This window comes from Benincasa hispida, unplaced genomic scaffold, assembly GCF_027475165.1.
Source record: "Benincasa hispida cultivar pf3 unplaced genomic scaffold, pf3_genome.v1.1 HicScf330, whole genome shotgun sequence".
NCBI lineage: Eukaryota > Viridiplantae > Streptophyta > Magnoliopsida > Cucurbitales > Cucurbitaceae > Benincasa > Benincasa hispida.
In genome coordinates this window covers 5819-31000 of record NW_028326416.1, presented here as the reverse complement: position 1 = coordinate 31000, position 25182 = coordinate 5819, and the positions used below count along the sequence as shown (strand labels likewise).

At 37.2% G+C, this 25182-nt stretch overlaps 2 protein-coding genes and 1 long non-coding RNA gene across 3 annotated transcripts; 1 reads left to right on the top strand and 2 right to left on the bottom strand.

Moving 5' to 3' along the window:
* Positions 1 to 1138: 1138 nt before the first annotated feature.
* Positions 1139 to 2025, bottom strand: LOC120082209 (uncharacterized). Its single transcript, XR_005483088.2, has 3 exons — positions 1598 to 2025; positions 1425 to 1499; positions 1139 to 1335 (listed from the first exon to the last, which is right to left on the bottom strand). It is a non-coding gene; the product is annotated as an uncharacterized LOC120082209 (long non-coding RNA).
* A 387-nt stretch (positions 2026 to 2412) lies between these two features.
* LOC120082206 (uncharacterized) lies at positions 2413 to 5823 on the top strand. The gene is made up of 2 exons (XM_039037482.2): positions 2413 to 4659; positions 5610 to 5823. Exons 1-2 carry the CDS (start codon positions 2921 to 2923, stop codon positions 5614 to 5616), a joined length of 1746 nt encoding a protein of 581 aa, XP_038893410.1. The 5' UTR covers positions 2413 to 2920; the 3' UTR covers positions 5617 to 5823.
* A 1230-nt stretch (positions 5824 to 7053) lies between these two features.
* On the bottom strand, positions 7054 to 24948 carry LOC120081415 (ubiquitin-like-specific protease 1D). The gene is made up of 14 exons (XM_039036257.2): positions 24412 to 24948; positions 16286 to 16337; positions 15145 to 15209; positions 14741 to 15003; positions 11926 to 11974; positions 11609 to 11679; positions 11476 to 11508; positions 11250 to 11345; positions 10149 to 10251; positions 9642 to 9739; positions 8605 to 8727; positions 8343 to 8457; positions 7823 to 7930; positions 7054 to 7742 (listed from the first exon to the last, which is right to left on the bottom strand). Exons 1-14 carry the CDS (start codon positions 24730 to 24732, stop codon positions 7593 to 7595), a joined length of 1647 nt encoding a protein of 548 aa, XP_038892185.1. The 5' UTR covers positions 24733 to 24948; the 3' UTR covers positions 7054 to 7592.
* Between the last annotated feature and the right edge of the window lie 234 nt (positions 24949 to 25182).

Sequence of the window (25182 nt, the reverse complement as noted above, 5' to 3'; positions counted from 1 at the left end):
TCTCACTACTCAATCTAGAGCACCAAGAGGATAGTAGGGAAGACCTTGGGGTGGTCAACAAGATTAAGAGGAGATTTGCAGTTGGTTTCAAGCTTTAAGATAGTTCTACAAAGGTATGTCATGAAACCCATTTATTTTCGTTGAAGCATGCTTTCATTTCTACCAAAAATAATGAATTAGAGTGCTTATGGATCTTTGTCACTTCTGCTACATGATGATATGTTCCAACAATAACCACACGTAACGCTTTAATAAACACTAGCGGGGAAATCCATCAAACGACTGCACAACAGGTAAGATTTCATATATAATTCCCTAAAGAACTTTAAACGACATACCTGGCGATGATGAGAGATCCATTGTGGCCGTAAGGAACAATTTGGACTCACGATGATACCAACTGTAACGACCATAATTTCTAATATATTTCCAGGACGATACTCTATAAGTTATTAGAATTAAATGAAATTGGCAATACATTTTTTCGAACGAAATTTAGGTAAAATAGATAAAGGAAAAAAAAAAAGAATGAATAAATAGGGTTATTATGTTAAATAAAACTCACGGAATATAGAAGAGAGCCTCAAAAAGAAAAAAAATCGAGAATTTACAAAACAAAACGATTCATTGTTCGGGGTACCCCTGACCTAACTTAAAAATAAATAGCATTTAAATAAATCAATAAATGAATTTATGGAGAAACTATAAGTTTTTAAAACGCCTAACTTTTAGATCAGACTCTAGCAAAGTGAAACCTAAGAGCGGAAACAAGGACTCGTTCAAATGGCCAGGTCACAGATCTCTCTTATCATGCGCCGGTCTATCTCTATCTTTACCTAAAAAACATGAGAGGAAAAAAAAAAGGTGGGTATATAGGTATACTCAGTAAGCAACCCACTATTGGGCCCACTAAGTGATCTGTTAGCCTTCCCATCGGGACACAAGTGCACAATGGCATCGTAAGCGTAGGCATAGGCATAAGCATAAGCGACGAACCCGAAGGCATGCTTTCATAAGTAGTGACCTCGATGGGTACTATCATAGACATGCGATGTGCTTAGCCCAATGGAAACGTTAACAGTCACTGCAATCTCATACAGACATAAACATTCATCCAACGTCATAAATCATGCTAAGATGACATAATCGTTCACCATTCATTCATCCATAAACAAACATATCAAAATATTATATTCCAATTAGAACCAATGGTACACATGCTTAGGTTCGAGGGCGAACCGTTAGTAAATCGCTTACCTTGGGTTTAGGCCCACGCAAAAGAAAACGAATACCTGAAACTCCCTCCTAAATTAGCAAAGGCTTGAGTCAAAGCCCCTAACACCAACCACAAACATTTAGTTCAATTTGTGGGGCGAATCCCCAAAATCTAAACAAATTAATTCAGCAGTCCTCACACAACTTACCCCAAAACTTGCCAAAAAGAACCAATGAAGACTTTGGTGGCTGCTACAACGCCATAGAACCTGCACCTCAGTCTCCTAATTCAAAGTTGGACCAATCGAGCCAAAATTTCACTAAATAGCCAAGACCTTTCAAGAAACTTCAAAAAAACTGACCAAAACGATCAAGTTCTTACCCCACAGTGCGCGAACAGAGGCCATACGAGTAGGCTCGACACTGTTTGGACAACCACTGCCGCAGATGTCAACAGCCCTGACGACGATTGTAGAACGTAGCTGCAGATGACGTGGCTCGCGTCTTACGGCGACAGCGAACGCGACTGAGGTCGACGGAGACAGTCACGGCACATGCCTGGGGCGGCGATGGCAAGTGCGACAGAGAATGACAGTTGGCAGCACGACTCGAACGGCGATGCCTCTTGGTGCACAGTCGACGACGACTACAGCTAGGCGGCGGGCTCATCGCGCGGCTAGAAGAAGAAGACCGGCTGGGAGAAGAAGACTTGGAGAGAGAGGCGTGCGGCTAGGAGAAGAAGAAGAAGAAGATTTTCCCTTTTCTATTTTTTTCTTTACTACACACATCCCGAGGTCCCCTTTTTAAAATAACCAAACCCTTAACCCTAATTCCTCTTAAAAAAGGTAAAACAAAACAAAAAAAAAAAAAAAATAAATAAATAAATAAATATAACAACCCCACAAATTATTTAGTTGCCTAAACTTTGGCCTTATTAAAGAAACGAATAATTTCATGAATTAATTTAAATTTACCTAAATTTCGAGACGTTACAAAATCTACTATAAAATTCATGATATTTGGTATAATTTAAACTTGTTTTGTCACTCCAAAAATTATTTAGTAAATAAGTCATTTATATTAAACTCTTGGAAATTCTAAACCAACAAATTTAAAATTTTCGAGAGGATAATTAAGTTGAAAACAAATTTTTTTAATTATAAAATGAAAACAAAAATTATATAGAGAGATATCGTTATATTAGAAAAAGGATATACCATAATCTTTTTAATACTTAGATCCAAGGTGAAAAACACCCTTTCGGTGGAGGAGAGATTTTATTTTCTGCGATTAGTCTTCAAAATCCCCTCCGTTTTTTAAATTTGATTTACTATTAAATTGAAATTTCGCATATTGTTGGATTAATATCGATTCGATTTGATCTCATCTTACAACACTAAAACCCTAGCATGAGGTAATTGAATTTCTTCTACTGGATTCCTCGTCTCTTCTTCTGATTCATCTTTTCATTCATCGATTTGTCGGTTAAGGTTCAACCTTCGAATCTCTTTCTTAGCTACAGAAGAGAGGGAAAGAAGAAGGCTTGCTTTGGTTGGGAAGAAATTTGTGGAACTGAATTAGGGTTTAAAGAATTAGTATTACTCTACATTTTTGTTGATTCGGTCAGCTGTGGAAGGGGAAGTCAATTCAGCTTCGAATCGTTCAGAGTATAAATCAGGGTTATCGCTGTTCTCGAGGCATTGTTATGGATCTTCTCCAGTCATACACAGATCAAAACGACGATGACGGAAGCCCTAAACAGCTTACATCTTCACCAGAAGCCTCTCCGCCTCGGCTTCTCCCCTCCAAAACCTCGGCGCCTAAGGTCGATGATACAATGTTAGCCCTCACGGTGGCCAACGCCAACCAGACCCTTTCGAAGCCGATAGACCCAACTCAACATCTCGTTGCCTTCAACCCCACTTACGACCAACTCTGGGCGCCCATTTACGGCCCATCTCATCCCTATGCCAAGGATGGCATTGCACAAGGCATGCGAAACCACAAGCTAGGTTTCGTGGAGGATGCGTCCATTGAACCATTTGTCTTCGATGAGCAGTACAACACTTTCCATAAATATGGATACGCTGCTGACCCATCAGCTTCTGCTGGGAACAATTACATTGGGGATATGGAGGCTTTGCAGAAGAATGATGCCATATCCGTGTATAACATTCCACAGCACGAGCAAAAGAAGCGGAAGATTGAGAAAAAGAAAGAAATGAATGAGAATGAAGATGTAGAAGAGGACTTGAACACGGCTGAAGTTGATAATCCAGCCACTGATGTGTGGTTGATGAAGAATAGGAAGAGTCCATGGTCTGGAAAGAAGGAAGGTCTTCAAACTGAGCTAACTGAGGAGCAAAAGAAATATGCAGAAGAGTATGCAAAGAAGAAAGGTGAAGAGAAAGGTGGTGAGAAGGGAGAAGTTACAGCGGATAAGAGTACTTTTCATGGTAAAGAGGAGAGGGATTACCAGGGTAGATCTTGGATTGCACCCCCGAAAGATGCAAAGGCTACAAATGATCATTGTTATATACCAAAAAGATTGGTGCATACATGGAGCGGGCACACAAAGGGTGTATCTGCTATTAGGTTCTTCCCTAAACATGGCCATTTGATTCTTTCTGCTGGTATGGATACCAAGGTTAAGATATGGGATGTGTTCAATTCTGGTAAATGTATGAGAACCTACATGGGTCACTCTCAGGCAGTTCGGGACATTTCATTTTGTAATGATGGATCTAAGTTTTTGACTGCTGGATATGATAAAAAGATTAAGTATTGGGATACAGAAACAGGGCAAGTGATATCAACCTTCTCCACCGGGAAAATTCCTTATGTAGTTAAGCTTAATCCTGACGATGATAAGCAGAATATCTTGCTGGCAGGGATGAGTGATAAGAAGATCGTTCAGTGGGATATGAACACAGGACAGATTACACAAGAGTATGATCAACATTTAGGAGCAGTGAATACCATTACATTTGTAGACAATAATAGGAGGTTTGTTACATCAAGTGATGACAAGTCTCTCCGTGTTTGGGAATTTGGAATTCCTGTTGTTATTAAATATATTAGTGAGCCTCACATGCATTCCATGCCCTCCATTTCTGTACATCCCAATACTAATTGGCTCGCAGCACAGAGTTTAGACAATCAGATTCTTATTTATAGCACTAGGGAGAGATTTCAGCTAAACAAGAAAAAGAGGTTTGCTGGGCACATTGTGGCAGGATACGCTTGTCAGGTTAACTTCTCTCCAGATGGGCGTTTTGTTATGTCTGGTGATGGTGAGGGTAAGTGCTGGTTTTGGGACTGGAAAACCTGCAAGGTATTCAGAACTCTCAAGTGTCACGAAGGTGTATGCATTGGGTGTGAGTGGCATCCATTGGAACAAAGTAAAGTAGCAACGTGCGGCTGGGATGGGCTGATAAAGTATTGGTAAGTAAATCCCTTTAACTTGGTGTGATACTTTTGGATATTTTGTTATGAACTTTTAATAGGCCATGCCAATTCATATTTCTTTTACCCTTCAGCATGATATATTTCTTTTAAAGATAGTTCTGCAGTGAAGGAAAAATACTGGGTTTGTGCTGATCTGTGGTGTTCTTTGTGACTCTTTGTATTGTTATCTTTCGATTGACTTCTTGACTTATTAATATCTGAATGAAACTTTGGTTACCCTCATGCATGTTACATTTTTGTGACACCAAAACGACTGGCTTAAAGATTTCAGGTCATTTTCTGTTCACCTTTGGCTGTCATAGGGACTAAATATGAATTCAACTTTGGAAGGTGCTGACAGAATGCGTTTTTCCTGTTAGTGAATCCATTGTCCATAATCATTGTTGATGATCTCATATTGTGGCGAGTACCTTCATGTCTTTTTGGAATTGCAAAGGCAGGAACCTAATGATGTTTCTGCCTTTGTGATATTGACCAGATCTCAGATATAAAGACCTTATGGTTTTGCCAAAATCCTTTAGTTAGTCATTAGCCTATTGCCTTTCTTTCCAACACCTCCCTTCCCTTTTGATTCCTTTGTACTAAAATTTGTTCTATTATTTCACATTTGTTAATCTGTGTGGTCGAAGGTCAGTGGATTCATTCTGGTTGGTTTTCTTAATCAATTTAAATAGCCATGGTCATTACTATATATAATCTATTTGTAATGTATCAGCCTGTGTGCACTAGTTGTCATGCGATTTCGGTTCTCGTTGTTATGTTGGTGATGAACAATGCATCTTTACTATTTGATTGATTCGTGATTTGATGATTCGGGTAGAAGAACATCATCTTTTGGGGATGTGAATAGTTGTGGAATGATCTTTTTTCTGCTCATGCCATTTTAAAAACGGTAGGAGATTAATATCTATACTTGTGGAATGCAGGGACTAGATTTGAGGCTGAGATCATCTGTGGAAGCCATGTTTGACCTCAACTTTGTGGACAAGGAGAATTCTGGGTGAAAATCTGCCCTTAGAAAAAGAATGTATCTTAACTTGAATTTTGTGTTAGATCACCTTAGAAGTTATCCCAATGTCATTGTACTGTTAGTTTCATACATTTTTGTATACTTAATTAATACAAAATTACTTTGTTCAACTTTATGGTGTAGTTCATTTTACCTTACCTGTTTTCGTTTAGAAATGGAAATTGAATAATTCGCTTGTAACATTGTACTCACAAAAAAGGTCATTAAATTTAAGATTTGATTTGATTGGGCACCTGGGATTAAATATTTTTCTAGAATATTGTTAAGAACTATAGATATACAAAAAAGGTCATTAAATTTAAGATTTGATTAGATTGGGCACCTGGGATTAAATATTTTGCTAGAATATTGTTAAGAACTATAGATTTGAGGTTTGATTTTGTATGGAAACACTATTAACGTTTAGAGGAATAAACGAATTAATACCAATGAATTTCAAGCCATTGGTATGATGAATTGATTTTAAATAATCAATGTAATTTAATGCAATGATTAACTGTTAACTGTAATTATTATAAATCGAATACTTGTACTGAGTTAACTCATTAACTTTTAAGATTAATAATTAATAACAAATTTAGCTTAATAATTGATTAAATAATACTTAATATACTTTTATCCTAATTTTGCTATAATTAATTTGAATGTTGGTCACGTTTTACAAGTATAATGAATCAATAGTAATATAAAAAGCATGATCCAATTAATTGTTATTTAGTGTTTACCAATATTTTGTAATCTTAATGAAAGTTTGGCTCCACAACAAAAATTGTAATTCAATTGAGAAAGGATGATCAATCTAATTATCATTGATAATTACATTTACAAGTGCATACTAATATAGATCGATAAATTCTGACTAAATAATCTAGATGAATATATCATAAAATATTTAAAGAGATTATCTTAAACAGAAATCTCACAGATTTAAAAGATATATAAAGAAACAGTTCAAGGTATATGAAATGTCAAGAAGGTAGGCTGTCCTTCCCAAATATACAAACCCTACCTCAAACAAAGGAATAAAGAGACATTACCTAACCCATTCCACCCCCAAAACTTATGTAATCTGTAATCACATAACGCTGCAACCCATCTGTCTGAAGCCTACTGGTACAATCAGAAGCTGTCATTTTCTTCTAAGACCACAAAGTTGGCAGTACGAGGGTGCTCGAAAAATAATCAGATGCCATTAATAGGTGAAACACAAACAAAGGAGAACGAGATGGGAAAAGTATAATTCAAAATATGTTTGAGAGTGATATTGAAATAGTTAAAATCATTCCAAAATACAGTTTCATATGAAAATTGTGACTAGAAGTACAAAACCAAATGCCACATTGACTTTAAATGATTAAAGTATATTTAAGAGTGATTTTAAACCAACCAAAAAGTTGGATGAGATAGATAGTGTATGGATATTTAACCAACATCATTTTTTAATCAATAAAAACGTTCGATTGGCATCATGCAAGGAGGCTAGGAGCAGTAACTCACAATACAAACACAACTATCCTATGGACAGATTCACACCACGTCGACTTGCTATTGCTACGAGTCAAAAGCCTAAACCTTGGGTTTGTTCCCCATGTACTTAGAAAACAAGCCAAGTGATAAGCTATATCTAGCTCGTCTAATTTGATTTCTTAGTGTTGTGATGTGACCCTAACCCACCATGTAATTTCAACTTATTGCAGACACTTTTGTGGCTTTACATTTCTGAATTTGTTGAAAAAAAAATCATACCTAAAATCGGTTGGTTGCTAGGATGAGAACAGTGAGATTGCTTTAACTTCACTAGCCAAGCACGATAGAAGATAGCACAGCCCGCCCAATCCCAAGTGAACTATTACTTGAACCAAACAAAAGACCTGCCAATTCATTGTTTTGGAGCCTGATCTGAGGGAGAGCTCTCCACAGGTTCTGATAGACATCGTCTTTTCACATCTTGGAACTCTACTTTGAGCAAACATCTTATCCTCGTCCTCAAGCTGGAAGCCTCTTGGGGTTTGAACCACCGCTTGCCAAACTGAGAACTCACGAGCAAAACTCCACATCAAGCTTGGAATATGGTTAATATTAAAAAAATCAATTCATAATCATGAATACCATATCCAAGTCCTTCCTTTTTAGCCTATCAGGAGCCTCTTCGATGAAGCGTTCTATGAAGTATAGAACAAAGAGACCACAGTCATAGTCGTTCTTTTGTTGTGGAACCTGGTGATAGGCATTCATTAAATGAAAAGGCAAAATCTCAAATACACAATACAAAAAATATTTAAAATTATTGAGTTTACGAAGAAAAGATGAAGAGCTATTGATTTTAACATCTGGTAGAGTTTCTTACACTTCAAATTATTTTGTGCTGTAAATGACTTGCTAATCCATTGCTCAATAAAACAATTTTTTTAACGAGAAACAAACTTTTTAATTGATGTATGAAAAGGTGTTCGACAAAATATTTGCCTACTTAATGGGCCCAATACTATTTTCTGTTAATTCTCCTTCAATTTCTGGTTCCCATTGGCATATGCGATACACGTAGAAATTGATAAATCTGAAAAATTACTACCATCTACAGGTTTACAAAATACACAGAAAATATAACTGATAAGAGTAAGGAGACTACCTCGATTATTTTCTCTTCAATTCTTCGAGAGATATTTTTCCATATTCTATGCGGCATTGGGAGATCTGAATCAGCAACTTCTCGATCCAAGTAGCACCATTCCTCTTTTATAAAACTACAGAACAATTTATGAAATTAGATCTTAATTGTTTTCTGAAGAACGTCTCAACAACAGAAGTTCCATAAAACAAAATATAGTGGAATAAATTTCACCGACATAGTTGAAGGAGTTTTGATTATTGTCATAAAGGGACTGACATACCTCTTAATGTTATCAAAAATTGATCTGCTAGAGTGTAGTCTCAATGAATCCAAATGAAGTATAATGGGTCCCGATTCATCTTCTTTCTGTGGAAAACATATAATCACCAAACTCCAGTGGAGACTGAACACATTAGAAACCAAAAGATAGAATAAAAAATCTGGGTAGTAAATGATTTTTTTAGAAGAAAAGAAAACACGTACTAGAACAACACAAAATGCATAGAAGATTTAAGGTCTATTTGGTAGGTAATTTGAAAATAGAATTTTGAAAACAAGGGATTCATTGAAAACAAAGTTGTATTCATGTTTTCAAAAATTAGATTAAAATGTTTTTGATAGCAGATTAAAATGTTTTAAAAAATGGGTTTGGTGGCAGATTCAAAAATTAGATTTTAGTTTAAACATTTGTTTAAAATGTTTTTGATAATATAAACTATAAAACTAGTTGTAGTTGTCCACTAAATATTAGGTTAAATATGAAATATTAATTATTAATTTATGAGCATGTTTTATGTTGAAAAATTTAGTAGAATTATTATTTTGTGATATCCTATAATTTATATTGCATTCTACAATAAATATTTTAATTTAAGAAAAAGTTATTGAGTTTACAATATGAAATACTATACTTGTTAATATCTATATCGTTTTTAATATAATTCTGCATTTTGAAAATCTGAATACACCGAAAACATAAAAATGCTATTTTCAGAATTTGCTCTATTTGAATAACAGAACCTGAAAACAGTTTTTAAAATATAATCCAAATCGTCTACCAAAGACTATAAATCTAAAAACATAAAACAGAATCCAAATTACCTACCAAACGCCTTAAAATCCTAGATAATCAAGGCATCTGGATTTAAAATTTTCCCTTTGACCATGGGCCAGCCAATCGTGGACAGTAAAAGGAGCAATTGAAAATCTATAGACAATGTAAGAGCTACAGGAAATAAATAGCACAATCAATTATCAATATGATGATATTCTAAGAATAACGTGCAAACTATAAAAGGGTTGACTATAGGAACTTACTCCTCATGGATTGGAATCAGTACATATGCTTTCTGAAATATATTAACGCCTTTCCACCACCTTCTGAACTTGACAAAAAAATTATCCCTGTCCTTTCCCTTAACATGTCAAAATATGTAAAGTCAAAACATAACTTGCAGGAGGAAGTACTTTAACACAGCAAAACAATACGAAGTATATCAAACTATAGAAATGCACAAATGGAAATGCATGTTGAAAGAAACAATAACTTCTTTGTTGACGCATGGGATGAGGATACTTCTGAACTTGGATTGTGCCAAAAATCAAGGTTAAGCTAGTTGCTAGACTATCGTGGCTCTAATACCATCTTATGATATTCAGACGAAGGAAAGAGAGAGTGATCAATAAACTTTTAAATTGTTATTGATGATCAGGACGGACAGTGGTATATATAGCCAACCATGAATAGAAAAATATACATAACAGCTGAATAGCAACTTAATAGAAGCATTGAAACACCCTAAAAAACAGTGTATAGTCAGTCACCTTGTTTGACACAGCCTCCTTTAGCTTTTCATAAAAATAGGTATTGAAAAAGTGATAATTGCATGTCACCTTATTTGTTGAAAATGCTCGCTGTTGTAAATATCTGCATAAGAAGAAAAGTTGCACATGGAACACAAAAATGCATAAATAAAACAAGCAAATAAAATTTTCATCAAGATTTAAAAAGTAACAAACGGTCAACTTTCCACAGCAGTAATAATAATAATAATTATTATTATTATTATAAACCCTCCTAGCTACAATCAGCCATGAAACTACAAAATAAGACTCTTTGGTCTTTACGTGATAAAAGCATAAAGTATATCCCCTTCAACACTTAAACAATATAAACTTAGAGAAAAGCATCCAAATATATTTAATCTCGTTGATTGAATAATTGAATAGAACAACTTGATCATTCTTATATGAGCATAATTATTAGAACTCAAGGACACGGTTGTACAACCTATAGAATAGATCCTGTTCAAGTAAGATCGTTATATGAGCATAATCAACTAATCATACAGCTAAGTGCTAAGTGAAACATAGATCTTCCTTGCCGCCTCCACGATCCACTGTATATAAAACATCACAGTCCTATCAATAGACCTTTGAGATGAGTGAGGAAACAGGATAAGAAGTTTCTAGGCCTTTGCGCTAAACTAAACTAAACTGAAAATTGCATCAAGATCATTTGCCATCCCAGCAAAAAGATTTAACTCATCTGGATTCCTCTGAAAAGTTTTTCTTTTCTTTTCAAATTACCGGTGACAGCATTATATACTGAAAAGGTGCATCCCATACTAAAAATTCAAAATAAAACAAGAAAATTGAGAACGAGAATTAGAAAGGGAAGTTAAGTCATGCCTTGAGAGAAGGGGGACAAGCCCTTCTAAACATAGAAAAAAGTTTAAGTTCCAGTAAAAACAACAAAAACATTTTTAGGAAGAACAGGAAACTACCCAATGATTTTTGGTGATAACAATGTATCATGCCATATCAAAAGTTCATAGAGGACAAGAAAACATTTTGGAGTACAATGAGTCACACATCAAGTACATCTGATCTATTTACTTTCACAAGTCCAAATGGCCTACTAACCGAATATAAAAGTTCATGATCGTTGATGTCAAATAACCCTCTGGATCAAGACACTTAATGTCCTCAAAACAAATTTCAACGGATTCTGGATCATCCCTGTCAACAGTTATTAGAATATGTAATTAATAAAAATTCAAAATAAACAAAAAGCTAAGTTACTTTCATAGAAGCACAGATTCAAAGAGAAGATACTTGAGCATTCATAATATGGAAAAGCGATATATACCTCGATGGGTAGTAGATCTTAGCCTCTTTCATGCTGAAAAGTTCCACAAAACGTAAATCAAAGCTTGAATTCAAAAGTTGTCCAAGTGAATATGATTGTCAATGGACCCAAGAAATAAGCACATCAAATTTACCATTTATCATCATGCTCGGGTATTTCCATTGCCAAAGCTTCCTCCTCGTCAACGACTACAATGGTCTGCCCCTGTTAGATAAACAAAGTATCATAAAAAACAGAATATACATAACTATCCCACATAAGGGCAGCATGAACGCCACAAAACAAATGCTGCCACAAAAGAGAGATAAAAGTACCCACTAAGCTCTATACCACACTATTGTGTGAGATGGTAAGATTAATATAACAAAGGGGCATTACATCTTGCCTTATGTATCAAAGCCACAAGGATGAAAAACAGAAACCCAACAAAGGGTAACATTCAAAACATACCTTTTGAGGCATCGGAGTATCTGACTGCTGAACCTCAGAAGCGTCCTTCCTGCAGAGAAGAGACCAAAATAATGTAAGCACGTGAACTGTGGAAGGGCTAATGCAATCTGAAAAATTAACTGAGAATTTATACAAGGTTATTCAATTATTTACGTCAACTTTGATCAGTCATTTTTAAGAACGACAGTTAGATGAGCTAACATTTTATACCTTTTTAGCTCAACTGGATACTTAATTTTATTCATTTTCTATTTTGGCCCAGATCAAAATGTTGTGCCTCAGCTCAATGCTGTAAAGGTTGTTCGGTTGGAAATTTGGTTATAGAGAAGAAGATCAGGGTGTGAAAAGCCTAAATAATGAGATTTTTTTTTTTTTTTAATATAGGAAACAACATTCATGATATGAAATATAAAAAATAGAACGAAAATCTCATTCAATGGGCTTCTCCAGTCGGAAGTAAGAGAACAAGAGCTATAGTTACTATTTTCTTTCTTTCTTTTCTAAAGAAAACAAAACTTTTCATTGAAAAACGAAAATATAGTTAAGCTATGGCTAAAGGGGAGAATTGTTTTTCCACCAAGAAATGGCTAAAAAAGATAAGAGATCAGGAGGGCTTATGTTGTTTTCTCCTTGTCCTTTAAATTCTGTCATTTCTCTCTTTCTATAGGCACCAGATGAAGGCACAACAGAAATGTAGCCGTCGGATCTACTTGGCCATTTTGGACGAATGCTCCATCAGAATCATAACCAACCATGATAAAACATCATCGGGAGAACTACTGACCATCCAAAAGCTGAGAAAAGATAACTCCACAGTTTGCTTGTATAAGAGCAAGAGGAAAAAAAATATAAACTCGAGTTTCATTGTGTGATTGCACACATGGCACCAACTAGAAGAAATGGTTAGCCATGAGCATCTTCACTGAACGCGGTCTGAGGTGTTGAGGCACGTGTGACTAAGCTTCCACATCCACAAATCAGAACCGGTAGAGGACCGGAGGGAACTTAATGACGGGATTTGTTTACAGTAGTATCATAGCCCTTGGAGTTTTTGCTCGAAAGATTTGGTAGCTGCTCCATTCCTTCTGTTACTTCCAATGGAGAGTCTTTCTGTGACTCCGAGATAGGAGACTTTCATCTCAGATTATATCGTTTATTTTATCAATGAAATACTATTTCTTTAAGAAGATAGTAACAATAATAGAAAGAGGCCATGAGAGATTCCTAAAACTAAAACATACATCCAATACATGAGAGCATAACATGTATCCCAAACATACGCAGGAAACAAGAGATGGAATCATGAAGAGATGTCTAAAATGCTGTATGTGTATATGAGGGATGGAGGCATTGTTGCAAGATAAAAGGACCATGTGTCAAGAAACACAAGTAACTGCCTCTGATTTGATCTAGCTATTAGATCAAAAATATTATCCCCAATTCCTAGCATGGAACAGCTAACCAATACACAACATGCATCCAATGGAATAAAGTCTTAAAATCACGTAAAGAACAAAGAGGGAGAAAGAGATAAAAGGCTTTCAAGCATGCAAATGAGCATAGCTTGTGATATAATCCACATAATATCAATCATCAAAGATTGGCCTCGTGATCATTAAAGAATAAAGACCACATAAACAATCAGAATGATAATGTTCATGCCATGGTGGTCACTTAGGATTAAATAATCTACAAATTTCCTTGGCAACCATAGTAGGTTCAACTCAAGTAATTGTCTCAATAATAGTCGTGGCATAAACTAGCTTGGAGGCACATGGATATGAAAGAAAAATGCACATACTGTCATATAGATACTAGCAATCACTCTAAAAACTCTTCTTTTTGTGTGAATTTCCTAAACCATTTATAGAATAGAATGTCATTACTTTAATCAAAAGAGCCTACCCCAACCCCACAGAAAAGGCAAAGAGGGCTGATCCATTGCTTGGGCGATAGCTACCACCATTCTGAAGGAAGATTCTAACGAAATGCTCCATGTTATTTTATAGTTTTAGTTATTATTCTTTAACACTCTCTTCGATTCTTTAGTGAAATTTCTTTCCAAGATTTTTTTTTTCTTGAATAAGGGACAAATTTCATAAATTTCATTGATGTATGAAATTTACACAAAAGGCAATAAGTTAATGATAAGTGAGTTAAGATTTCTCCAATCGGCCAAAAGAGAGGGAAAAAAATGAGAGCTAAAGAAAGATGTACACTTGCACCAAGTCATAGCAAGAAAGATAACATGGTCAAAAAATCTATCAAAAGTGCTATCACAATTTATTTCCAGGATTTGAACAACTTTACATCGCTACACTCTTATATTAGTGGATAGACATTAAGAAGTGTTGAGACGTGAGACTTGAGAGTAATATTTATTTGCTTATTTGAATACTTGCTTAAGTTTTGTTAATTAACTTATATAATTTTTTAAAATTTCAATGTTTTTTAATTATTATTTTTTTGCAAATATCCATTAATCTTCCTATGTTCAAGACATGAATATTCATCAATATTGACATTTAAGTCCTTGATTCAAGTTAATTGCATACTAGAGATAATAAACATTTAAGTTAATATATATGCAAGGATAAAGTTCTGAAACAAACAAAGAATGTAACAAATCTGCACGTCCAACCATCTCTAGTGCATAGTAAATTCTTGTATTGCATAACCTTGTATAGTTTATGTGGAAAGAAATGAAAAAAACTGCCTTCTCAAGACAGCTTCCTGTATCAACATCACAACTGCATTGAGATAATGGTGGGAAAAACTTAAAAACTAGTCAAATGGGGGTTCAAGCAGAACTTACTTCCCAAAACAGTCGGACTGTCGTTCACTGACACGAAAATCAAAATGATCGGGACTTTTACTATTTTGAGCGGCAACTGAAGAAACTCTTTTTTGTACATCAGTAGAAAGATTGTTAACACGTTTGAATGGCTGCTTTCTGGATGATGTTTGGCCCTTCTGTTTTACTTTTGGTGATAACCTACCATTAGATCTTTGTCTTCGATTATCACAGCGTCCCAAAATCGATAGCTCTTGACCAAAGGCATTATTATTGCATTCTGTCTGCTCGGATAATTTAAAATACATACAGGAATTACATTGAGGACTGAAGTAAATAAAAAAGTTACAGTTATGGATATTTGTTTTTATATAGAGGACTGGAATAAATAGAAAATTTGCAGAAATTAATAGGGAGCATAGTACTTTTTCTTCCAACTTCTGGTAAAAAGAAGAAGTGAATGGGGACAATGAAGCAGTCCTTTCCCTAGCTGCATAAGACGTACATACAAAACGATGTAACCATTGGGCCTGATTAATTGACAAATTTTGAGTTATGGAACAATTTCTTGGTAGTTGATCATATAACCAAACTGTATGTAAGAAAGCACAGTGATGATTCAAAAATTAGAAAAGTTGAGAAACTCTCTTACACTTCTCGTCAATAAGATCAAAGATCAGAATTTAATATTTATGCTCGCACCTTACCTCCAACAGTAATTTGATGGTGTCAAATTTACCTCCACAGTTAATTTATCTGCTATAATTAAAATATAAAAAAGGCACTAAAACTACAAATCTTCAAGAAAATAAAGCAGAAAAGTATGTCCGATACAGGTAGGGAAAAAATCTAAATTGGACTCCTTGTCAACTTCCGCTATCTAGTCAAGATATGATTTTAAAGATCTGAGTTTATGTCCAACACAATCTAGTATCTTTCTTTTCATTGACTGCGAGTACATACTGTTCTTCAAAGATACCCTAATTGTCCATGAAGAAAATAGTTCACTTCAACCTAAAGGATTTGTACATTTCTTCTTATTAGTCACCCTAACTTATTCTGTTCTCACTAAGAGCAGAGAAAGTTTGAGCTTTTCTACTTATACGTATAGCGCCAGAGTGAGTGATTGCATATCAACTAAAGGCTGGCAAAAGATGACTTTCTACATACATATAGTCAGTCAGTTTGGCTTGGCTCCTTTTGTTGGGCCATCTTTTATGTGCCGTTTTATATACTAATGGGTAGGCAATTGATGATGGTGAAAAGAACATAAATAGTTTTTTTCCTTCCTACTTTTTTCTCTGAAGAAAAAGGGCTTGAACATCTTTTGGCAGACAAATGTGCTTGATTTCATACTGGAGAAAAAAAAATTATATAGAGCATTACATGAACAAAAACATTCTAGATCACAATTCAAGCATTCAACCACTCCAGATCCATCAATTTTTCCATTTCATCAATGTGAGGCGATACCATTCAATATATAATTTGGGGTTTTAAGGTCAGTATGAGAGTGCAATAAGAATAAATCAAAAGGAGATTTTAGTGCCAGATTCAGAACCATACCAGCTATACTTGAGGTAGTTGGCTGTGAGAGATTTTCACATCCAGTAGCTTCCTGAAAAATAAGAAAAGCAGGAGAAACTTAAATTAGGACCGATTCAGGGTAGTAAAACCTCATATGAAGTTATACGCTCCTCGATATTTCTCACCAACATCAAGATAAATTTGCTTCAACAAAAGTTGACTTGCAATAGCAGGTTCTAATACTAGTGCATAAAGGCTGACTACATGATTATTAATCAACTTCAGGCAAATGCTAGCCACCTTTTCTCCCTAGCAGAGATTCCAGAGATGAGGTAAATATAAATGGCTAAGTGGTTAAGGCATTATATATTCCTTTCAAAAAAATCGTACATTCAAATATTCACATTCGAATTGGTATTTGTCTTTAATATTGTACAAGGATTCTAAGAGATAGGTAATCAAGGTTTTCAAATGAGCTTTTGGCCTTATAAATTATTTCTATTAGTCTATCATGGTGGGATAAACTTTCCATGTGAGGATTGTTTTAAGAGGAGAGAGGCACGTCTTACACCAAGCAACTTTAGCTAACACCCACTTACTACGTCTTCAAGGGGATAGCCGTTCTATGATTGAGGGAATCCTGATGAACTCTTCTTTTTAGGATAGGGGAGAGTATTGTAGCAAGCCTATCGTTTGGCTATCTTGTGGGAGCGTGGCTCGAGAGGAATTGCAAGGTATTTAGAGGGGTGGTGAGATCTTTAGAGGAGATGTGGGAAGTGAGATTTAATACGTCTTTATGGGTGTCTGTAAGTTGAACTTTTTGTAATTACTAGTATTTTATTATTATTTTGGACTGGAGCTCTTTCATGTAGTTGAGGATTCATTTTGTGGGCTTTTGTCTTTGTATGTGCTTGTATGTTGTTTTATTTATTTTTTTTTTTTATAAGAGACAAATTTCATTGATGTATGAAATTACAAAAGAGGGGAAAAGAAACCCCACAACCAAAGATGTTACAAAAGACATCTCCAATTGGTCAAAAGAAAATCAAAACTATAGCAATTGAAATGTTTAGTTAATTTACACCAAGAGATAGCAATGCTAATGTAAGAACCCTTCAAACCTGCAAAAGAAACTTCTACCACAGCCACAAATTTCCCAAGAACAGAGTCTCAATCTGATAATTTTATCTATATACCTCTTAAAGGAAAAGAGGTTACAGACAAGATGAAAATTATCAAGGCAGAAAATCGACAAAACAACTCCAGCATACCAGAGGGCTGGATCCTCCCTTAGCAATTCTTGCTCAACAATTCCGAGATACCCCTCCCTTCCCCCACAACGCTCCTTTTAAAACCGTTATCCCCACCCCAATTGGTCCCCACATCTAACCAACTCTCTAACAAAATTCTCATTAATCCCCCATTTCTTCTATAATTACCTTCTTACCGCTTCGTTTGTATGTATTTATAATCGGTGGTCTTACAGCTAATCACATGATCAAAAAAGATGTCGAAATGTTGAGCTTTGTTGTTGAAGAGGTGGTTGTTCCATTCAAACCAAACCGACCAAAGGAATGCTCTAACAATATGTTTCCATAGGAGACCTTTTCTACCCTAGAAAGAATGATCATCAAGAACAAGGGGGAGGAATTGGTTGATTTCCGAGGGAAAGACCACATACCAGTTAAAAGCAAGAAGAATGTGGTTCTGGCGGAAAGGCCACATACCAGTTAAAAGCAAGAAGAATGTGGTTCTGGCCCTTGAAAAAGCACAGAACATGAATAAATAACTTTGAGATTCAATGTCCCTTTTGCAAAGAGTGCACCAGTTGGCAGACATCGCTAGAGAGGGGTTGCGGCATTGAGGCTTGTCGTGTGTGAGGACTACCCTGTGTGAAAGCTCCCAAAGAAAGAATTTAATCTTTTTGGGATAATGGCCAGACCAAATACCATTGATAGAGCCCGTAGAAGATAACCCATTGCTTACATACCTAGAATCAATCCAAGACTTTGTAGAAAAGATCCCAGATGGTTCCAGCTTCCATAACCATTTGTCTTCTGATTGGAAGGGCTGATAGGTGGTGAGTGTTTGAGAGAGTGTTGCCCATTCCTCAGTTTCCAAATCATTTAGATGTCTCCAAAGATGGAGATTCCACCCTACCATTCGTCCTATTCCAGAAATCAATGACCATAGCTTCCTTTGCAAGAGACAGAGCATAAAGGTTGGGGAAAGATGTATGCAACGGAGTATTGTTTACCCAAGCGTCGTACCAGAAAGACATAGAAGTCCCGCTGCCTAAGCAACATGAGAGGTTGGAAATAGGACAAAGCTTTCCAAGGACCTTTGGTAGTGGACATAGATCTATCTATTACCAACTTTGTTATCGCACAAGGATGTTCCAAATTTTGCCATGATCACTCTCTGCCATAAAGCAAATCTTTCCATCCTAAAGTGCCAAATCCATTTTGCAAGGAGACCCTCGTTTCTCAACTTGATATTGGTGATCCCCAAACCAACGGTAGATTGTGGGGCGGTAACTTTATCCCAACAAACAAGATGTAAGTTAGAGCCATCTTCCTTCCCTTCGAGATCTTTTCAATAATATTGGCCACTTTATGAGGGAGATTGAAAAGGGAAAGATAATAGGTAGGAAGGTTGCTTAATGAGGCTTGAATAAGAGTTAACCTCCCCCTTTAATATGTATGATGAAGACTACGCCTTAATTCTTCGCTCAATTTTCTCAATTACCGAGGCCCAAAAAGTGAGAGTTCTAGGTTTGCCATGTAGGGGAAGCCCGAGGTAGGTGTTAGGCCATAATCCAACCTTGCAACTAATAATCCCGCAATGTCCTGAAGCTGTGTGGGAGTAAGATTTATGCCAAGAATTTCAGATTTTTGGTGATTGATGGAAAGACCGGAACAGGACGACCATTCAGCTTGAGTTAGCAAACGACTAAGGGTATCGACAATGATATTAAAGAGGAAAAGAGAGCGGATCCCCTTGCCTAATACCCCTAGAAGCATGGATTTTTTCTCTAGGACGACCATTGATAATGATGGAGTAATTTCGGAAGAGATACAACCCAAAATCCATTTTCTCCAAAGGCAGCCGAAACCTCTAGCAAAGAAGGGTGTCAATGAAGTCTCAATCGACCGTATCAAAAGCCTTTTCAATATCCAGTTTAATCACAATGCCCTTCTTCCCCTTTCTAGTCCATTCATCAATAAGCTCATGAGCAATAAGCAAGGCATCCAAGATTTAATGCCCCTCAACAAAGGCCAACTGGTATTCAGATATAAGGGTAGGGAGAACCTTCTTCAATCTATCAGAGAAGACTCTAGCCAAAACCTTATAAATACCAGTAGTCAGATTAATAGGTCTAAAATCACCAACTCTTTTTGTATCAGCACACTTGGGGATGAAGCAAATATAAGTCTCAGTGAGATTGGCGTTGACAATATCTTTCTTAAAAAAATCCTAAAACACCCTCAATACGTCGAGCCTAAGGATGTGCCCAAATTTTTTTTATAGAATTCAGCAGTATATCCGTCAGGGCCTGGGAACTTATTTGTACCAAGAGCACAAACAACCCCTCATATTTCTTGTTCATTAAAAGGAGCTTCTAACTATGATGATTGTTGCATAGTTAGAGACGGCCAGTTAAGTGTAGGTAATATAGTGAGGTTGTTCTTTCTCGGAAAACAATCTAGAGAAGAAGCCCAGAAATTCCTCAACAATATCGGGTTCAACAAGAAGGTTCACACCATTTGTGGAGATAATTTCGAGAATGGTGTTTTGCCTTCTCTTTGTAGCCACAACACGATGGAAGAAACGAGTGACTAGATCACCTTCGTTAAGCCAAATGGTTTTGCGCTTCTGCCTCCAAAGAGCTTCCTCCTTGGCCACCACCGAGAGGAGTTGTGCTTTAAGGAAACTTTTTTGCACTCTATGGATGGGGAGACAATAAATTGATTCCTCAATGCTATCTAGTAATGTGATTTCCGCTATAAACTAGTTCTTTTGCGTGTGAACACATCCAAAAGTATCTTTGTTCCACACTCTGAGGATTTCTTTAAGACCCTTCAACTTGACAATGAGGCCATGTCCTGATCATCCAAGAAAGGTGTGTTCTTCCACCAATATTCAACAAGGCCACAAAAGTCTTTGTGCAAAAGGCACATGTTTTCAAAACGAAAAAGGGGTGGGACCCCATTTGTCTACACCAATGGATAGCAAGATAGGGTAGTGGTCGGATGTGGGTCTCTCCAATCTCCTAAATGTAGTGTAGGCAAATTTCTTATGGATGCTTTCAGTTATCAAAAAGCAATCAATGAGAGTGAAGATCGGGTAATGCCTATGTCCAGACCAAGTGTAAGAACCATTTTGAAGAGGGATGTCTAGGAGATCGGACCCGTCAATAAATGAATTAAAAGTTTTCATACTAACTATTTGGGGCTTGACATTCGATTTTTCATAGGACCATCTGGACACAATGAAATCATCTCACAAAATCCAATTTTGTGTGCAAAGGCCTTGTAGGTCGTAAAGCTCCTACCAAAAGAGAGGTCTATCTTTAGCCCGAGGACTGTATATACCAGAAAGCCAAAAGAGAAAGTTGTCAGCCAGGGAAAATTGTAAGGTAAGTGAGAAAAGTCCTTTAAATACCTCCCCAGAAGTGATGGATGTGTCGTTCCACATGAAGATGATACCACCAGAGGTTCCCGAACCTCTAACACAGACCAGTTGATATGCCTAGAGCTTCAACGAGACTTAATGATAAAAAAATCCACATCTTCGAGCTTTGTTTCCTAAAGGATAACCATTGTAGGATTATGTTTTAAAATGAGATTTTCCACAACTGCTCGCTTCTCCCAAGCCTTGATGCCTTGGACGTTCCAGGACAGAATAATCATGTAGAAGAGGTCGACCCACCAAGAAAAGCCTTTGAGCAGTCCTCGTCATAATTAATAGAAGTATAAACCCTCTTTAGTTCATTAATGCCCCTGGTTTGTTTCTGGGATCATTTGACCTTCTTTGAGGTTGATGGAATAGCTGTAATACACAGATTATGTTCCAGAAACCAAGGAACCACGATCCGAAGGTGAGATACTGGATCAGAAGAGCTTGAAACGGGTTCACCCTTCGGTTCAAGGTCGCTCTCGGCCAATAGAGAAGCGCCAATCATAGTGTTTTGTAAGGAAAAATTGGGGGAGGAGAGGTGGGATGTGTAAAAGGTGAGGGAGGAGCGGTGGAGAGCGAAAGAGGACTGTAGTCTACGTCATCATGGTTGGAGAAGTTTGGGCAGAATGCCGAAGAGGTGAATTTTGTGCCAGGTATGAGGTAAGATTTTTTGTTTTGAATAGTGATGGAAAGTTTGTGAGGGGAATTATAAAGGTCAGTTGGAAGAGGCAGGGAAAGAGGTATGGTGGTGTTCGAGACCGACGGGTGTGGAGACGAAGAATGGGTCGATTCAATACTGGCGAAAGGGCTTGGGTGGGCCGAGTCGGATAAAGGTTCAGTTCCAATAGCTAAAGATGGGTCAATGGGCTTATCGGGACAAAGGTTGGGCCGGGGTGTAGTGGTTTTTTGTAGAGATATGGGGGGAGGAGCAAGAGGAGGTTGGGTTGGGGTGAAGTGGGCTTTTGTTGAGAAATAGTGGGAGGGGCAAGGGGAAGAACTTCCGTTGAGACAAAAGGTCGGGAGATGGGCTTTTTAGAATAGATAAATGGGTCGTTGGGTTTGAGGGGGAGAAGGTCTGGTAGGTAGAGGCTTAGGATTGGGAGGTGGGATAGATAGGGTAGGTGAGGGGTCAGAGAATGGTACCTGTGGAGCATCAAGGGCTGACTCAGGGTACAGTCCGAGGAGACCCTTCTGCAAATCAATCGACACCTTGGGCTATGCGTCATCCGAAAGAAGGCAATGGTCCGGTGGTTGGGTACCATGGATTCCGGCAACGAAACCCAAAAACTGGTTGTTGTTAAAAAAAAAGGCTGATTTGCACCACTATCAGAGATGCAGATGGAGAGGGGATCCCAACTACGGCCAAAATGAATCATGTGGAGTTTTGTTTAACTCTAATCGTAGCCTTTAAGAGATTCAGATGAGATAACGACTTCCTTACAACTTCGACAAAACCACCGCAAGCGTCCTCGATAGACTTGAAGGTAAGGTCGTCCCAACGATCTAAAGGGCGGTTTTTGATTATCCAGCCACCATAGCAGGGAACGACTGGACTCGCTTTGGCAACGTTATTACTCCATGGGGTGAACTTTGGAGAGAACGGACCAACCTTATACCAATCTTTTATCAACCCGAGGATTATTTTGGCTTGCTCTTCATCCTCGCATCTAAAAAGAGCCCGATCAGCTTCTATTGGGTTGATGGCACAACGGTCACAGACGTGTACTTGGAGGGCCCTCATAATATTGTACCAGTCGTCGTGGATACCCCATCTCTTAACAGTGACGAATGTGCTAAAGTGAATAGTGGCATGTGCAAACTCCGTGGTTTGTTTGTCTGTAAGCGTTGTCCCCTTGTGGTGTGTTAATGGAGCTTTTGCCTTTAAAGCCTCTTTAAAGGATGGGAGAATAGTTTCCTTAATGTTTTATGTTGGTGCATTTAAGGTGGGTTGTGGGTCACATTTCTGTTATCTGTGAAGGAGTGAATCAATGTATAAAAGGCTATCCATCCCTTTCTTCCTTCACCAAGAGGAACAAGTATCTTGTTTAGGCCTCCATTGTTATCGAACTTGGCAACTTCAGCCAAAATACCTCTTCTATTGGTCGATTTTTCAACCCAAATAGTTTGATCATCAAAACGAAACTCCTTAAAGAATTTCTGGTTTAGTGGGGCATTCAACAAATAGGAGAAGGTCTTAGTGATCCACGTGAGTGTCTGCCATTGTAGCACGTTGTTCCCCCAAAGTACATTGGACTTCAATCATCCTCTTCCTAACTTCTATCAACGGCAAGCGTTGTTCCAAATTTAGGTGCATTCTTAGAAAAAAAATCTACCTCCACATGTCATGACCTGCATACAAAAGAACGTTTTCTGGTCTTGAACGTCTTTCTCGAGCTATAAATCTCCATTCTTGACAAATTCCTATTTCTATCTCCACTATTCATGACCCATATACAAAAGAATATTTTCTGGTCTTGAACATCTTTCTTGAGCTATAAATCTTCGTTCTTGGCAAATCCATGGCAAGTTCATGAAATCACCTTTCTATTCGTGAAAATAGGGTACTCTAAAAGGTACCCCTATGTAAATAAGTGTGCATTGTTGAGTAAAGAGCACAACTTGCAAAGTTCTCTCTTGTGATATATGTCAACAATTTCAGTTTTCCATCAACAACAACCAACCTTGGCCCAAGCAATTGCTTTGATACGAAATTGGGGTAGCCTACGAGACTAAATATAATTCCCTCCAAGAAGTCTATCAAAAAAAATTTATTGTCAATCAAAATTATGAATACAAGAGGGCAATTCTCTGTTTATAGAGATTTGAAAAATAAACTGAAGTATTAAAAATTAAAAAATGTTAAAAGGATACTAAAGGAAATTGAGCCAGATTTAACCTAGACTAACAAGGTAACTCCTTACATTGTTACAAAGGGAAAATGTTTAGACGATGATCTTTCTAACCTTTCCACCTCAACATTCTCAAACTTCTCGAGCTAGCTGGGAGAGGCAAGAAAGCGATCTAACGCATTAAAATGTCCTCATAATTCCAGTGAGATTTTGGAAGCAATCAAATATGTGCCTCCTCCAACTGGAGAGTTTTCTTAACTAGTCTGTAGGTAGGAGGGTTTCCCTCCTTTAGTTATACCGTTTGATCATAATAATGAAAAGTCGTCGCAAGATAGCCCTTTTTGTTACGAACGACTGAGGAACTGACCAGTCACAAAAACAAACATAGATTCCAAAAGGGGGAGTTTAACTGATATGAAACAGCGAAGTGTGTTCCATGAAAATCTTGATGATCGAACGCGATTTATTAAGGGAGGGGGGGAAACCTGAGGTAAAGTACATAATCAGCATTAGAGCGTAGGCCGGAACATACGAAACAAAATTTTCCCAAATGATACAGAAAACAGCAAAATCTAATACAACCAATTGCCCATTTTTCAGTTTTCACAAGAAATCAAAATTAAAGGAGGAAATAACCTTTTCAATTCGACGGAGCTTTCTGGATTCCCTCTCTTCCTCTGCCAGCAATAGATTGCAATGATACTTGTCCCCCTTGTCTGGCAATCTGGAAGCGGAAGTCTCGTAGAATTGCTTCATTCGGCGAATCCTATCTTCCAGCTCGCCATCGCTAAGCTTTTGGAGTTCTTCCTTTAGCAAATGCTGCCGATCCGAGTCCATATCAAGGTGTTTCGCGGTCGTAATGACTAAATCAGGTGTAGGTTCCTCGTTTTTAGACCAAACTGTGTTCCAGTCAATCTTCAGAGGTCTCTTCGTCGTTTTCTCTTGCTCCATCACCATATGTATGCATCTGGTGCAACAGAAACTTCAGCTATTGTTTCGTAATCTCTTTTCTCTCAGTCTCGGTTTACCCTCTCTGTTCTTGACAACACACCTTTGACACAAGTCGCAGACTGCAAAAGAGAACTTTTGCATTTTTTTTTTGGAAGTCTTTCCTTCTAATTTCCTAGTTTTTTTTTTTTTTTTTTTTTTTCCGGATGGCCTCATTTGAGATGCCCATGTAAAAAATGGTAGGTAGACAATGTAAATGACATTATACCTACGTCATTTGATTTTACCGATTCGCCCCTGAGATGCACACTTTGCATCTGTCAATACGAATTTACTCGGTCTTCGATCGCTCGTCACATATTCCTCGATGCACAGTCACCCGATACTCAGCTTCATGGTCACTCGATACGGCTGCAATCGACACGTGTATACTCGATCATATCCACATCATACTCAATG

Bases quoted from the DNA above. Each gene is read 5' to 3' on its own strand.
- LOC120082206 (XM_039037482.2), top strand. From the start codon at position 2,921: ATGGATCTTCTCCAGTCATACACAGATCAAAACGACGATGACGGAAGC.
- LOC120081415 (XM_039036257.2), bottom strand. From the start codon at position 24,732: ATGGTGATGGAGCAAGAGAAAACGACGAAGAGACCTCTGAAGATTGAC. The intron at 11,346-11,475 runs GTATATATCGCT...AACTGTTGACAG, and splicing joins AAGATCTACTACCCATCGAG to GGATGATCCAGAATCCGTTG. The intron at 10,252-11,249 runs GTTAGTAGGCCA...CTTCTTATGCAG, and splicing joins ATCATGAACTTTTATATTCG to ATATTTACAACAGCGAGCAT.